Source organism: Artemia sp. Qi Xiang Cuo, chromosome 12 (assembly GCF_049724085.1).
Source record: "Artemia sp. Qi Xiang Cuo chromosome 12, ASM4972408v1, whole genome shotgun sequence".
Taxonomy (NCBI): Eukaryota; Metazoa; Arthropoda; class Branchiopoda; order Anostraca; family Artemiidae; genus Artemia; species Artemia sp. Qi Xiang Cuo.
In genome coordinates, this window is record NC_142805.1 from 69,355,358 (window position 1) to 69,371,967 (window position 16,610).

The 16,610-nt window shown below is 33.5% G+C and overlaps 1 protein-coding gene across 1 annotated transcript in view; it reads left to right on the forward strand.

Moving 5' to 3' along the window:
- Positions 1–14,017, forward strand: part of LOC148946445 (carbonic anhydrase-like) — a 98,236-nt gene extending 84,219 nt beyond the window's left edge. Inside the window, exons 7-9 of the mRNA XM_089098469.1 lie at positions 6,715–6,820; positions 9,130–9,360; positions 13,107–14,017. Of these exons, the coding sequence (XP_088954595.1) occupies positions 6,715–6,820; positions 9,130–9,360; positions 13,107–13,280 (511 nt within the window). The 3' untranslated portion in view covers positions 13,281–14,017. The remainder of the gene's footprint in view (positions 1–6,714; positions 6,821–9,129; positions 9,361–13,106) is intronic.
- The last annotated feature ends 2,593 nt before the right edge of the window (positions 14,018–16,610 follow it).

Genomic DNA, 16,610 nt, shown 5'->3' on the forward strand with positions numbered 1-16,610 from the left:
GAAGAATGGCTCGTAATCTATGAAACTAAGGACCAAAGGTTTTTGACAACTCAGGCACTTCTCAATTATTAACCTAAGAGTGACAATTTTGTCGATGCATCTTCTACCTTCTCTAAAACCGCATGTTCTTCTCTTAAAACTTTGTCTACGGCACATCTCAGTCTAAAAAGTATCATATTACTAAGTAATTTGCTACCTACAGAGACCAGACTAATGCTTCGATAATTACCACACTCACTTTTATCACCTTTTTGATAAAGTGGCTTAATTAAGGTTTTCCTAAAATCGTTAGGTACTTCCCCTTTTTCAAAAGTCATATTCATAATTTTCAATAACTTGTTTCTAGCCTCAGAGCTACAAGATTTGGGATACCTATAAACCATACTAGCCCCAGCAGTCTTATTCTTTTTAATCCTTTTAGGACAGTCACTTACTCTCACCCATAAAACAAATCTTCCTTCTTATCCAAGGTATCACAAACTTTGAGTTGGATTTTGAAATTGAATTTCTAAAGGAGAATATTTTTAAAAGCCGAATTGTAAGTTTAAATTTTGTTTTCTTTTGCTATTTTTGGTTTTAGACATACTGTATTAATGTTTAATACCTAATGATTGAATGCATGATATATTGAAGGAATTGATCTTTTTGCCAGGGATTCTTAACGCTTAATTTTTTTTTTCATTCGATGGGTAAAAATTAGGTTGTTTTCTTTTTTATTTGAGGATTGTATTTGTCGTACCACCTTTTGTCCTCAAGCGTATTCACCTTCCATTCCCCTCACAACTATTATTCTGGTCCCTTCACCCATGTAATATTTTCAGTGGACATAATAATTTAAACTGAAGTTTAAGGATCTTTTTACGGTCTTCCAAAGCTGTTAGTTGGGCGAAGGAAATTTTACGCAAAATATATCTTACTCAAATTAGGGATAGCCTGGTAAATTTATTTAGATAATTAGGCCTACCTTTACAACTTCTAAGGCTTGGACAATTAGTAACCCTATATGAAGGCTAATCATGAGATAGAAACAAAAGAATTTAAGAAAAATGTTGTATAATTGTATTTCTTTTTAAAACTATCCCTAAAATAATCTTCTTACCGTAAAAATTGCACCACCCCTTTGCCCCGCCCTGTCTCCTCCTAATGAGGCAAAATTTTGCTATAGACTATGTACAAGATCGCAAAATAGGGAATTTGAAGGGAAGTATTTTTTTTGGGAGTATTTTTTTCCGTGGCGAGATTTACGAGGGGGGATACCTAGAACCTGAGAATCAGCATGAAAAACCAATAATTCATCAATTGTCGTCAAAATTCCCTTTTTAATTTAAGTTTAAATTTACTTTTTTTTAAATTTATCTCCTGTTTGGTTTAAGTTTTAACATTGCCCCTTACTTATAGGTTAAGAAGCTTAACTACTATAAAACTTCAGCGTGAATAGTCGGGTGTTTTGAGGGGGCAATTCCCCTTATTATGTTATCGTTTTTATTCGTTTTAATTTTTAATGCTGCTCCTTACTTTCAGGTGATTTTTTTTTTTTATTAAACCCCTGGTGTAAAAATCATTTCACATGTTATTGCTCTGTTTGCAATTATTGCATGTCTATACTTTATTTTGTCATCTTTCTGAAAATAAGTGACATAAAAGTCTCGTTTTCGTGCTTAGAGAATAAAGGAACAAAGATATTGTAAAACCTAAATCAACGGAGTTCCAGAGTGTAATTCAGCCTTTTTTTTATTTTTAAACAATTTTGAAGTTTTTGCCGCACTGTCAGCAATAAGCGTTTTCAGCTATTGGTTCTAATCCCGTGGTTTGGCTCTAAAACCTATTCTGTAAAAGGCTTGATTTACTACTTGAATCCAAGCCATAAAAACGTTCATCCTGAAAACGAAGCTAAAACCAATATTGGCTCCCAAATTTTCGCAACGAAATTCCATTTTGTTTTCTCTCCGAAAATTCCCCGAATCTTGAAGACCTGTCCCTGAAAACTCCCCGAATTCTTAAGACTTGTCCCCGATTTTTAAGATTCGAAAGTGGAAGCTCTGAGTGCGATGCATGAATAGGGAGGGCGTGGCGGAATTTTGCTAGGTTTAACGGAGTAAGTGGAGCTCCAGTATGTAAACCAGATATTGCAGAGTGACTGACCCCTTGGGAGAAATACAGCTAGCGTATGAACCACTTAGTTAAAAAAAAAAGTCTTGGTCAATCGCATTAAATCTGATGTTTAGAGCATGGCTGAGACTTGCACAAAGAACCTGAAAAACAAGGACCAGTACATAAAACGAGAAAGTCAGCCAAGAAGCACCTGCCATATTTATTAATTTTACACAGAAAATCTAACACATTACTGATCATACCAATTGGACCAATCATTGCGCAATATTTTTGCGCAAGTCCAATGATGTATATGTTCTGCTGGTATAGCAACAACGTACATACAGAACCACTTGGAATAGGGTTTGGTCAAGATTTCTTTTTTATTGAGCTTGTCTGCATCTGAATTGCTTTAGTTCAACAAATTACCGACTGTCTCAACCCAAAATTACCTAAACATGTAAATAATTACCTCTATATAGGCAACCATAAAAATTTTCAACGGTTGGGGGTTAAATCTGAAAAAAAACACTTTTCAAAGTCTAAAGTGGGGATTTCAATTTTTTGCCTAAGGCTCCAGAATTTTACTAAGTATTGTAAATTTCGCAAACTGTACATTTTGATTTTTCTAGGGAGGGGGTAAGTACTTGGTCCCTCGCAATGGATACCTATTTATATTTGTCTGTCGGTCCTTTGGATATATTGCAAAGTTTCTACCTAGCCACAAACTTCACATAAGCAATTTTGAACAATGAATAAGGGACAAAATATTTCAGCCTGAGATATTATCAGGTATAAAAAAAAGACTCCTATGGAATATGTCAATTATTTTTGAAATTCTTTGCATTGAGGCACGAATGGAGGAATTGTCCTTTCGAGGAAAAAAAGAAAAACAAATTTATTTGTTAATTTGAATAAAATGTAACCAGAAGATTCAGAAAATTTTGAATTTCAAGGGGGATGAGTACTCAGGATCCCTCCCCCTTGCCATATTTTGCAAACTTAGTCTTCTTACATTAAATCTAAAACCTATTCTAGCACCCTGAACTCGTAAAACCTCTAAAGACCATTCATGTTGCTGACATTTTCATCTAGGATGTTTAAATCATCAGCATACTCTAAATCCAGGAAAGTTTTTCTTCACCATTTGATTCCGTTTTCTCTCATTGCCTTTCATGTGCTCCTTAAGACAATGTACATGAAAATTATCCATATACATGGAAATAGAACTCAACTCTGCTTAATCTAATGCGGAACCAGCTACTAACCTCACTTCCTACCGGAGCCAATTTTCCTCGAACTAAATATCGATATCGACAAACCCGTGAAGTCTGATTTCCTGAATTTTTCCTAAATTTCTAGAACATTTGAACATCTTTAGAACACCTATGCATCCGTTTAACATCAATGAAAGCATATTCTTGAATTACTCAGCCCCTGGGGTAAGAACTATAAGCTATGCAAGTTGTCATTGTTTACATGTAGATTTTATTTTAGAAAAAGGAGGTATGTTTGGTTCTTGGTTTTCGATTACCTCATTTTCAAGATCATTTTCAGCGACAAGAAATAATTCGTTTTATATTTGTTGGCCTTGAATAGTTGTGCATTGAACGAGCTCCTACGGATTGTTCACCACTCCAAGATTCTCAGGGCCTCCTAAGAGTTCACTCTAGAAACAACAAACGTACCCGGGTAATTCAAAAGACACTGGGCACCTGAGATTACCAACTATTTAAAATGTCTTAGGAACGGCTTAAGAAATCAAGTTGTTATTTAAAGGGAGTATTGGAGAGATAGAGAGTCAAGTTGATACTAAATTTTGACTTGAAGTAGAGGGTGAAGGTAAATTAAAAAGGCACTGTTTGGCACACTCAACATTTCTGGGAAAGGCTTGGAGGATGGAGTTCCATGCGCTGTTGGACAAAGGAAGAGGGAGGCGTGGGACAAGAGAAATTGCAATTCAGTGGGGGGAGGAGGAGGAGGGGAAAAGACGAAACAATTTTAATTTCTAATACAAATAAAAGTAATGTTTTTAGACTATAAGCTCCTTGTGGTTTAGTGCTTGGAATTTTTTTCATGGTTTTTAGCATAGTTTAGAAGCGAAATAACAGACTATGTGCTGCCAGGTCGTCAAAATGGCACACCCGCAGTATATCAGAAGTACCTCAGTAAGGGTGCTAAATCGAACCTTTCATGGAATGCTGAGGGGGAGGGTGAACTAAATCCAAAGATTCTGTGTGCATCCAGATTATCCAAATGGCATATCTGTCATGTCTTATGAACGGCTAAGAGTATTAAGTTCAAACTACCAGGGAACACTGAGGAAGATGATGAGCTAAATGAAAAGACAATAGTTGTATCCAGGATACCAAAATGGCGTAAATGGAATATCTCAGGAACCAGTAAGGGTACTAATTTGAAACTTTCAGGTGTTGTTGAGGTGGATATCAAAATAAATTAAAAAGACACTGTGTGCATCCTAGTTGTCAGAATGGCGTATCTACAATATCTCAGGAACGGCCAAGCGTACTCAGTTGAATAATTTAGTAAAGTGTGAATGACGCTTTGACCTTTAGAAGGCTTAAGAAGGCCCCTATTTGTGGTAATTCCTTACCGTTTTAAGTTTACTTGATTGTTCCTTGCAATTTCTGTTTGGTTTTAGTCTCATTTATACATTTATGGTAATTATTGGCCATTTTAAGTTTGAAACATTGTGTGAATCGTCTTTGGCTTGATCTAGCGCTCTACTTCTCTTTAAAAAATTTCACTTTTGAACAAGTTTTTTACTTTATTTTCGGAAAAAGGTGATATTTCTAGCAAAATAAAACAGATTTAATTTCCAACAAACACTCAGAAGCCTTTTGGAGGCTAGCCCTTTTGAAAAACACATCTATGATTTTTTTTTTTTAATTCATTTGAAGCACTGTACAATATCCCCGTAAACATATTGGAAACTGGGAAATTTGATATTAATCTAATTCAGGAAATCATCAATCAATGAGATAGTAATTATTCAGCAGTTACAGACTTCTACTTGGATAAACATTTAGAGAAATGGTTTCCAGTGTTATGTCTTTTCTGTAATAGAAGGAATGCCACTTGGTTATGTAAGCCATTAAGAAAAAGCAAAGATTTACACTCGTTGTGCCAAGTATCATCACATTATCCTTTTTAGCAAAAGAAATATTTTTAGCGATCAATGTGTTTTAGATTCTGAGAGGAGGATCGGGGGTACACTAATGAGCTAACTAATAGACACTAATAATGAGCTACAAATAGACACTAATGAGCTAATTATACTCCACATTTCTGTCATATTTAAAAGTTAATTAAGCACAAAACTTAGATTTTCAGCCACTTTTGGTTGAAATTTCTAGATTCAACTGAAGATGGCACAATTGATTTTGTGGAATAAATTGTATAAAAATACGAAAAAATATGGATGAACTTAATGAAGTATATTTGAAAGATAATAAGTATAAAATACAATTGATATAAAAACACATGATAAAAAAAAAGTTGCAAAACGAGTAGAATAGAAAATTATAACTTTTTCAAAAGAAAACATAAAAAAGCAAAATTTTTCACTCAATAAAACTCTTAAAGTAACATGTCCTAAAATAATTCTTTAATAAAACAAAAAATAATGATATGTTCCTTCAAGGGAAACTAAAATGGACTATTTCTTTTTAAAACCTACTTTATCTTTTAATTTCTGAAACGCAATCAACGTGACACCCAAAACATAAAACCCAACAAAATTTGTGCTCTTATTTCTAAACTGCAGCATATACAAGCCAAACTTATGCCATTTTATCTCGAAACAAAACACCCACTTTTGGTTTTCCGCATATTTGGTAATGAGGAACATTTTACCACTTGTCCATTACCAACTTTTTACCGGAATAAAAAGTTGGTAACCAACTTTTTGGTTGACCAAGACCAACCAACTTTTTGGTTGGTCCATTACCAACTTTTCCCAAATAAACTCTTTTCTAATAGTTGTGAAATCACGTCATTGTGTCGTTTTTTCAAACCTCTTATATCCTCTTTTCTGACTAACAGATATATCTGAAAAAGGGTGTGCAGATATCAATATTGTTTTCATTGTGTCTCAGAAACCCAAAAAAAAACTTTTATTCTTACGAACAACTGCTTTTGAATCACAGCAAGCAGTTACCTAATTTCAAAAGCCGTGTGCATTGAATTGCGAGCACCGTTTACCAGAGACGGTGTGTACAGGCGTGGCATAATGAAAGTATGCCACATACGGTGGCAAGAATATTGTTCCAAGATCTACAACATGTGATAGACAGCTGGAAACTTGTTAAATCACAATAAAAATAAACTATTTTTATTATGCTAATAAAATTATCAGTTGCAATAATGCTCAGATATGTCGTCAATTAAATTTTTGATCGAGTTATGAGGTTGAGCTCCAAAGATTGATAAACAATCGTTATTAGCTTCGTATCTTTTAAATTATGTTTTAATTATCTTTCAACTTTCTTACCCTTCAACTCACTAATTATGAATTCCTAGATAGTACCGTTTTGAGAAACTGTTATTAATCCGTTTTTCCCTTAAGGCCTGCGAAAATCATGTTGTTTTTTTTCATTCTAGCTATGCTGCAGAATTGCACTTGGTTCACTGGAACAGGAAATATCGAAATCTGGGTGAAGCCCTGGGAAATAAGGATGGTTTGACTGTTCTTGGAATTTTTATTGAGGTGAATGTTTACAGTGATTTTGCTCTATCTGTCAATTTGTTACATATCCAGCTACACTTATAAAGAGATAAGGAGAGGGTCATGTCCACGATTTTTTTCAGGGGGGAAGGAGGAGTTTTACATAAGGAATTTTTTCGGGGGAAGGGGTACAAAAAAACGTACAAAAAATTATGTTTAATTTTGTTAAGGTTTTACAAGTCGGACAAACATTTTTTGGGGGTGGGGGGTCAACCCCCCCCCCTGGATACAGCCTTGGATAAGGGCTACCTTGCATATAGAGTTAACCCAGAATTTACTTTTTTGGGGTTAGGAATTAAAGGCCTTTAACGGAATGTTGTGAGATTTGAGATTTTTTTTATCTTGAGATTTTTTTGTTTTGTTTTCAGTGGAACGGAAAAAAGCGGACAGCATACTCCATATTTGCATTCTTTCACCTATCTGTGACCAGTGTCGTTACTAGCCAAATGTTTTGGGGGGGGGGGCTAGAGATTTTACCGACTGGCTGGTTATTTTGACCGAATGTTTTTGTCAATAATTAGATTTTACCGATTTTTTTTTCGAGTGACCAATAACATTGGGGGGGGGGCGTCCCCCTCCCTCCCCATACGGGACGGCCCTGTATGTAACATTCTTCAGGTTTAAATTTGCATTAATGAGATTTTTCTGGATTCGATAAAAACAGTAGCAGCAAATATATGTACCTATCTGTGTAACATATTGGATTAATTATTGAGAAAGTTTTTATGGGTAGTTAATCCATATACCTTACATTTAGCAGATTCCCTAAATATCTCCTTTGTTAATTATATCACCTAGATCCAGTACAACCATAGGATCAGAAGACATAACATTTAGATAGGATTATAGATAGTTCATCTTGAAATATCAATTATTCAAGGAGACCAAATAAATATTCCTATAATTAACATTCTGTTCAATATTCAATAATTAGCCTCGAATCACAAAACGCATTGAAAATTATTTTTTCAGTTTTGTTTTATTACTTTTTTAATTGGGTAGCCTAAGTGGAGACTTACGCGACTATGTGTATCTTACAAAATTAGGAGAAACTGGGAATTCAATTATAATGAAAATGACCGACATATGCATTTCTTCTTTTTGGTAGTTGCAGGCGCTAAATTAAAAAAAACAGAAAAGTAACTGGATTAAAAATTTGAAATAACAAATGAACTAGATTATATTATTGTGACAAGATTTTATGAAAAACTTTTGATGCTTTCAGTCGTTTAGGTTTGTTACTTGAACTAATCCCTAGGACATTTTTCAAAACTTTGTTTTTGAATATAGGTTGATTTTTTAAAACAATATCTTTACATCTTTTATTAAATAAGCTTTTTTGAAAAAATGGAGTTGGTACAATATTTGTTTACCTTTGTTAAATTACTTCATGTTAAATCTAAAATTAACCCTTAAGCAAATACTGAATTCAATAAATTACTATGCTACCTTCTGCAATAGTGTAATTGGACATAACATATATGTTAATCCTTATACTTTCTGCTTTCTTAAAAATATTTACAATAGTGAGATTACTCCTATAGCTATTTATATCTGCGGTATATAAATAAGGCTGTCAGAGTGTAGACAGTAATAGTTTAATCTTGGATTACAGAATGATGTTTATTGTGTAATTCTTGCCTCAATCTATACGGTAATAAACATTGTTTTTATCAGGTAGGTACTAGGTACCTACTTTCCATGATTTACTAAATGCTGAAAATTGACAACATACCTTATTTATTGAATTCTTCTATTTATCAGCTTTTTAAACTGTAGTAGTACTTAAAGCTTTTAAGCTTTATGCGTAGTAGCACATGATCTTTTAACAAGAAATGGAATCAAATCTTCATCCCAGAAAAAATAGGGCCGTTCTTTTACTTATCTTTTTGTTAAGATATTAAATCTTTTGACAAAGAACGCTTAAAATTGAAATATTATCACTAAGCTCTTACATCTTATAGTGTTCTTTTGCAAACGCGTTTCATCATTCTGCTCTGATCAGCGGTCTAAGCACAAAGATGAATATATCATCAAAGTTCTCTCATCACTGTTCAATATGGCAGAAAGATGGCGTCCTTCACATTTTCTGCTAACATCCGTGAGCTGCGAGATCTTGGAATAATGATGAGTCAAAAGAACGGAAATCTTTGCAGAAAGATTGCAGGGTGGGTTTTTCCCACCTGTTCCCTTCCCTTGCCACACCCATGATTCTACCAACTCTTTAAGCGTGTATGTAATTGTAATATATGTTGAAGGGTTTATATTAAAATATATCATATTCTGTTAAGGCGACCGAAAAAGATAACGAGAATATGGAACCATTCCTTCGGCTTCTTGAAGATGTCAAAGACGCAGGAGCCAATGTTACTGGAATGGGGCTTGACTTTGCTCTGAAGGATGTTCTGCCTGAAGAGTTGTCCAAATTTTACCGATACCATGGATCCCTCACTACTCCAAGTTGTAATGAAGTTGTCTTTTGGACAATGTTTGAGACACCAGTTACTGCTTCTGACAGACAGGTGAGACTTAACATTGGATTGTATTGGTATAGTTACACAGTATTTTTTTTTCTTTTTGCAACTTCAAAGTTTTATGTACATACGAGCCGTGAAGAAAAATAGTTTATATAAACTTCAGTATAACTTCTGGCTTCAGAAAATAACGTAACGAGCTGTCACTTTATTCAATTCCACTTATTTATTAAATAGGAAAAAACAAGTTTTTTCAACTGAAAATAAGGAGCAAAAATAAAACTTAAAAGAACATTAATTTTTAAGTATATGAAAGGGTTGCTCCTCCTCAACAGAAGCTCATTTTAGGGGATTTTAGGATCATTTATCGCTCATTTTAGGGGAAGTTTTCCCCCTATTTCAAAAATCAGGTAAATTTTCTCAGCCTTGAAACTTTTGATTATTAACGCTAACTTGATGAATCTTATATGTTTAGAATCAGCATAATGAGCTTTTTTTTAAAACGAAAGCTAAACAAATTATTTTAAAGATACAGTAAAAAAAAGAAGAAAAAAAAAACACAACAGCATACACAAGAATTTACAGCAATGCTTGAAAGTATCAAGAGGGAGGAACTAAATAGATAGCGCTGTTGCATTCGTACAATAAATGAAAATATTAAATAAACACTAACAGAAGCAATTGCATATATAACAATTATTGTGAATAAGACAACACAGAAAAGAAAGAATGAAAATATAAAAGTCGTTTATAAACAACAGAATTTAGGCAAAGTAAACGGAGTTCAAGTATCAAATAGCAGTTTTTTGTCTAAGGGCTAAACGAAAAGCAGGTCGTCCTCGGTTGGGTTGGTAAGATGTCGTAAGGAAATATTTAAGAGAAATGAGAGCTTCCTAGGAGGGTGTAAAGATGGACGCTTTTAATAGATTGGGATTGAGGACTGTGCATAACTGTGTTGGCCTCAGGCGGCATGATAGTGAGGTGAGTTGTTAGTAGCAGTAGTAGTTTCTTGTCTAAAGGGGAAGAAAAAGAAGTAATTTGGCAGAACAAAAAAATACCGATGACTTCTGTGATTCAGCAAAATTTGCCAAATGAGAAAAAAAGACTTGAAATCGGGAATAGTTCAACTGTTATAGACTGTTTAAAGATTTAGTCAATCAAAATATTTAACCTTAGCAACAATTAAAGCATTAGAGATTCGATTTTTTTTCTTAAAATTTTCAAAGGAAAATTTCCAAGGACACTGCTACTTCACTTTTTCAATTATGACTAAGGGAGCTTTTGGAAGAGATGAAATCGATAAGAGTTAATTGAAAGCTACGATTTTCAAAATAATGTTGGTAATTTTCTTTTTATATCAAGAAAAAGGGTTTTTATTATTAGCAAACATTCACTTTCACGTTTTGAAGTTTTATTTTAAATTATCATTAGAAATATCAACATAATCACTAAGAATATCTTAAGCACCAGGTTTTTTAATTTTTTTTAGTTATTTTTTCCTTCTTTTTGGTTTTGATTAGAGTTTTGACGGTTTTGCAAGACTTAAAATCAATAAAAGTCAATCATCAACCATAAACTCAATAAAAGTCCAGTTATAATCAATCATCAATAAAATATATGGAGTTATGGACGGACACTAACTTTTTTTTTTGCCCGAAACCATAATATTTATTGCTATGAAATTAGCAATAAATATATATCTTTCACAATATATTTCATGTTTTGAAAGATTACATTATTTTACAATATCAGTACAAATACTGATAGCAATGTAATCAGCAAGAAAAAATAATTTCTCCGTGCAAATATTTGTTTTCTTGTTCTTCTTATTTTTGATCAAAGATAATTTTATCTCAACCTTATTACTGCTTAATAGCAAAGTAATCAAAGAGTATATGTAAACGCCTCGTAAACGTTACTTTTCTTCTTCTTGGGTTTAATTAAAGATTCCTTTTGTCAACTTATGCCTGGAAATAACATGTCTGTAGATACATTTTTTCATCTTCTTCTTCTTAGTGCTAATGAAATATTATTTTATTGAAATATATTTTTGCAAATAACAAAGTAATCGTCAAGCAAATATATATAAATTTTTTTTTCTTATTATCGTTTTTTCTTTAAGTTGGCAAGACAGGAGAAGACTGAATTAGCACAAGTCAATTAAAATTAAAATTGTTGAACTACCAAAACTTTTTGAAAATAGTATCAATAACTCCGTTTTTGTCCTCAATAAAAACAAACAAGCAAAAAGAGCTGAGGACGGCTCTTTGATATAAAGCCGAAATATTCATTTAAGATTTGATCAAATTTCACTGTCTTAGATTCGCAGCCTTAGAAAAATTCCCTATTGTTTTTCCAGTTGTTTGTTTTTATGATGGAAAGGGTGGGTGGTCTTCGTCGTTACATGTTTTCAAAAAAATTAAATTTTGCAGTTGAGAAACTAATTTAAGTGCTGAGAAATTACAACTTCGAGCTATTTAGAATTTGAGGGATTGAACTTTCCGAAGCTAATCTCACCGAGTCGAATTCCTTTCAGTTTACGAATTACTTTTGGATGAAACGTTGGTATTGCAATTGGTGAGACCAATATAAGACTATATTAACACAAGTGAAACGACAGTAAATCTATAACCTAGCACAAATTTTAACCATAACATTAGTAGCTTCATTATTGCTCTCCAAAAACATTGTTGCTATAGTTATAACAAAACAACAATTCAAATCTTCTGAAAGACAATATCTAACTATATAGGTTTTTTGGGCAGGGTTGCAAACTGGTGACTTCTAAAAAAGCGCAAATCAAGGCCAAAAAAGAGTGATTTATGCTAAAAATGAGTACAAGTCAAAAATTTGCGCATCCCCTCTTCTGAATCCGCTCTGAGGAAAAAAGAGTGCATTTAACACGAAAAGTGTGCAAGTTGGCAACTCTTTTCCTTTGGTTAAATACACTTTTGACGAATATGCCAACTACTGACGTTTAAAGAGAAAGAAAACTGACGCCCAAAAATTGTGAATTTCATTCTTCCGTATTCCCTCTGAGGTAAAAAATAGTGCATTTAACACGAAAAGATACTAGTTGACAACCCTGTTTCAGCGTGGAACTTTTAGAAGCCAGTCTCACCAAGTCTACTCTTTTCGATTCGTTTTCTGGTTTAACGTAAAATCACTTGATTAACATCGGCTTTAAAGATTCTGAATAACCTTCCCCTAGAATAAGAATTAAGGGAAACAAATGATGAACAAGAAGTAATCTTTTTAGAAGCCGATAATACCAAGCTTTTTTAAAACGCTCTCAGGATCATTCTTCATATTCAAGAGACTGAATAAAGGGGTTGATAATTGGTTTAAAGATTATAAGGGGTGCTTAAACCTTTAAACCGTTTGATCTGTTGACGTGGTTGGAGTGAAATCAGAAGGATACCCAGTTGCAACTAAGTATGAAACCAAATTGAGATTCAGTATTTATAAATTCCTTTTTTTGTTTATCGTGTTGTAATTTTTCCAAGCTAGGGTAGTTTCCTATAGCCATTTCCTTCTCTAACTTGTTTCATTCTTCGTTTTTATGTATTTCTTGCTATTTCTCCGATTTTTGACTTTGATGCTTGATACAATTTATTTGATAATATATAGGCTTTGCTTCCTGCTTAGATCTGCTAAGATACATTCATTTATTTATTTTTATCCGTTAAATGATTGAGTTCTGTCTAACTAGCCTTTGAACGGCTTATAAAGGAGTTCGATAATAGACTGAACGATTCATTTTATCGGTACATGATTTATTCGTTTCTTTGCAGCTGAAGGAATTCAGACAGCTCTTGGCTGAAGATGGATCGGCTCTAGTGGATAATTTCAGACCTCCGCAGAATTTAGGAACTCGAACCGTCTATGTTCGCGCAGGAGCAGCCTTCACAACCAGTTCAGTGCTGACCGTTGCAGCTGCACTCATCATTCAAAAACTGTCCCAATAAGCTTTAGGAATTTTTAGTGCTGTGATTTGCATCAAAATTTATCTTTGATTATTTGAAATCTGCACAAACTTTTTTAAAAACCTTGCATCTCGGCAAATTGACGCTCCTCTTTTTAGGTATTTTCGAATTGTCTTTCTATAGTGACTAGGAAAAGACTTGGACTTCAGGCCATTGCTTTAATGTGATTAATTCATCTAAGACCGTACCCAGAGGGGAGTTCGAGGGGTTGGATCCCCCCCCCGAAATGTTTGTCTGACTTGTGAAAACGTAACAAAAATAGATATAAACAAATTTTGTATGCGTTTTTTTATTTTTTTTTGTGTATCCCCCCCCCCAAAAAAAAAATTGAGTTAAACACCTCCAAAAAAAAATCCTGGGTACGGCCTTGCATTCATTCATAATTGACCTAAAGAGAACCGGTTTTAGAATACTGAGATCTAGTAAAATCGGTTTTTCAAAGGCGGATATCGTAATGTACAAACCTTGTGTCTTTATCTCAAAGCTCTTTTGGCTTAATAGCGTATAATTTAGCAATATTGCCAGCTGGTTATGCATGAGCGGCAGAAATAGAATGAATCCTACGAGTAATATTCACGAATCCAAGATTAGTGCCATATTATGATGCCTTAAGTAATTGTTTAGTGTTGAATTATGTGAATTTATCTCTATGATTTGATGAAAATAATAATCTACTTTTATTCATCTAAAGTGAAAGTTACTCTAGCTTACTGAGAAGAATTAGTTGCACTGAGTTTGCTGACTTCCTTACGAAAATTTTCTTGCCCAGAATCTCGTGCTAATTTTTTCTTTTTTTACTTTAGAGCAAATTTATGTCAAAGATAAATGACATTCAAAGAAATATCGAAAAAAAAACTGTCAGAGTATAATGAGCCAAGCCGGGAACTCCAGGGTAAAAATAAAGGGACCAAATTTTAAAATTTATGTTTCGAAAAGGTTACCTGATTATTAGAGTGGACTGAGTTTGAAGAGGATAATTCTTAGCTATGGAATCATAAAATAACGTGATTACAAGCGAATTCTTTATATCCAGCAAAAGAGTTTCTGAGACATGTAACAACTTGAGACCAATTTAGCGTGATAAATATGATAATTTCTAGTGAAAGCGGAGAATAGCAAAAAAAAAACAAAGCAAAGCTAATTTTACTTGTTTTTTCCAATGCAATATAGAAGAAACAATGAAGCTCAAGCAGTCAAGCTATAACACTTAAGCATTTACAGTAGTAGTCACCTCTTTGGAGTGTAATAAATTGTTCACATATATATATATATATATATTTTTATATATATATATATATATATATATATATATATATATATATATATATATATATATATATATATATATATATATATATATATATATATATATATATATATGACAGGAATATGACAGGAATATGGCTCATGATGAATGAGGAAGCCGCTAAGTCTTGTTTTGGCTGGGAAGGTATTAATAATAGAATACTAATTGCTCATTTTATGAGTAAAAAGTTCAGGGTATCAGTTATAATAGCATATACCCCTGTGGAACCGAATGACGGAGATACTAATGACTCAAATGAATTTTACTTACAGTTACAGGAGCAAATAGACAGGGTCCCAGGTAGAAACATGGTATTTTTACTAGGAGATTTCAACGCCCAGGTCGGTACAGATAAGGATAGATGGTATCCTAGCCTAGGTAAATCTGGTGTAAGAAAAGAAAACAGTAATGGCTACATATTTCTGCAATTTTGTAGGTATAGAAATCTAGTTATAACCAATACGGTGTTTGGTCATAAAATGGCCCGCAAGTTAACATGGTATTTACGTATTCCCGTATTTCATGGTATTCACAAACCCAAAACGAACAGAAATTACAATAAATAACCAAGTCAAACTCAAAACGAGCAGAAATTAACATAAGTTTGGCGCAAAACCCCTATGCCTTCCCAAGGCCAGAACAAAATTTGCACTTTACTGAAAAAATAAAAATAAATGAGCATTGTCAGTTTAATATACATATACTGATATTTAGTAATCAAAATGTTAATATTATTTGATTTATTATAGATATGAAAGTAAAACCATTTATATTTTTTCAGTAAAGTGCAAACTTTGTTCAGGCCTTGGGAAGGCATAAGGGTTTTGCGCCCAACTTATGTTCATTTCTGCTTGTTTTGAGTTTGACTCGGTTAATTATTGTAATTTCTGTTCGTTTTTGGTTCCTTTTATTTATCGATGCTGATATGTGGTAGTTTCACGCTTGGTAGATTATTTGATATTATTTTTGCTCATTTTTAGTTTAATGGAGTTCTTTACTTTTCTTTGAAAAACTCATTTTGTGGAAAAAGGTTTTTTAAATTAATTTCTGTTCTTTTTATATTGACCTAGTCTTTTCAATGAAAAAGAAAATAACAGTTTAAATCTGTTCTTTTTATTGAGACTTTATAGTTTGGCCTGCTATTTGTATGCTGGAGAAAATTTTTCAGCAATTTTTAACAACATGCACCCTTTTAAAAATCTGGACACAAATAGTAGTCCTTAATCTAGTAAACTTGATACCGTTCGCCAAAAAATATGTTTACTTTCTTCGATAGCTTGCATACACTTACGCTATTTTGATTTTGTTAAATTTTAAGAGCAGAAGTAACCCCGAAAGCTTGAACATAATACCCTCAGTCGTTCTTGGGATACTGCTGAGATGCCTTATTGGGAATTAGCATTATCACAGTGCATTTTGATTTAATCTTAAGGCCACGTTTAGTTTTTAAACATAATGGGCGAATGGGAGGGTGGGCGTGGGGAGGTGGTATTGGAAGGGGGATTAGTTGCCTTCCAATCACTTTCGACTATTTAAAAGGGCATCAGCCCTTACTATTTTCAATCGAATGAGCCCTTTTTGAAGTTCCCACGACAACTCCTTCGATACAAAGTGCACTGGTCTAAAAAACAACAACAACAAAAAATATCACCAATCACTTTCGACTATTAAAAAAGGTACTAGCCCTTTGAATTTCAAATCGAATGAACCCTTTTTCAAGTTTCTACGACAAAGATTTCAATAAAAACGTTATATACCCCCAGGCAAAACTTATAACCCTTGCCCCAAGGGTTGTGAGGATTTAGCCCCCCTTCTCCAACGATGGGCGTTGGAGAGAGGGGGCTATTTACCCTCCAATCACTTTCGACTATTGAAAAGGGTACTAGCCCTTTGAATTTCCAATCGAATGAGCTTTTTTTGAAGTTTCTACGACAACGCCTTCTATAAAAACCTTAGATACCCCAGAGCTTAGGTTAAAACCCTTGCCCTGTGGGCTGTGGGGGAGT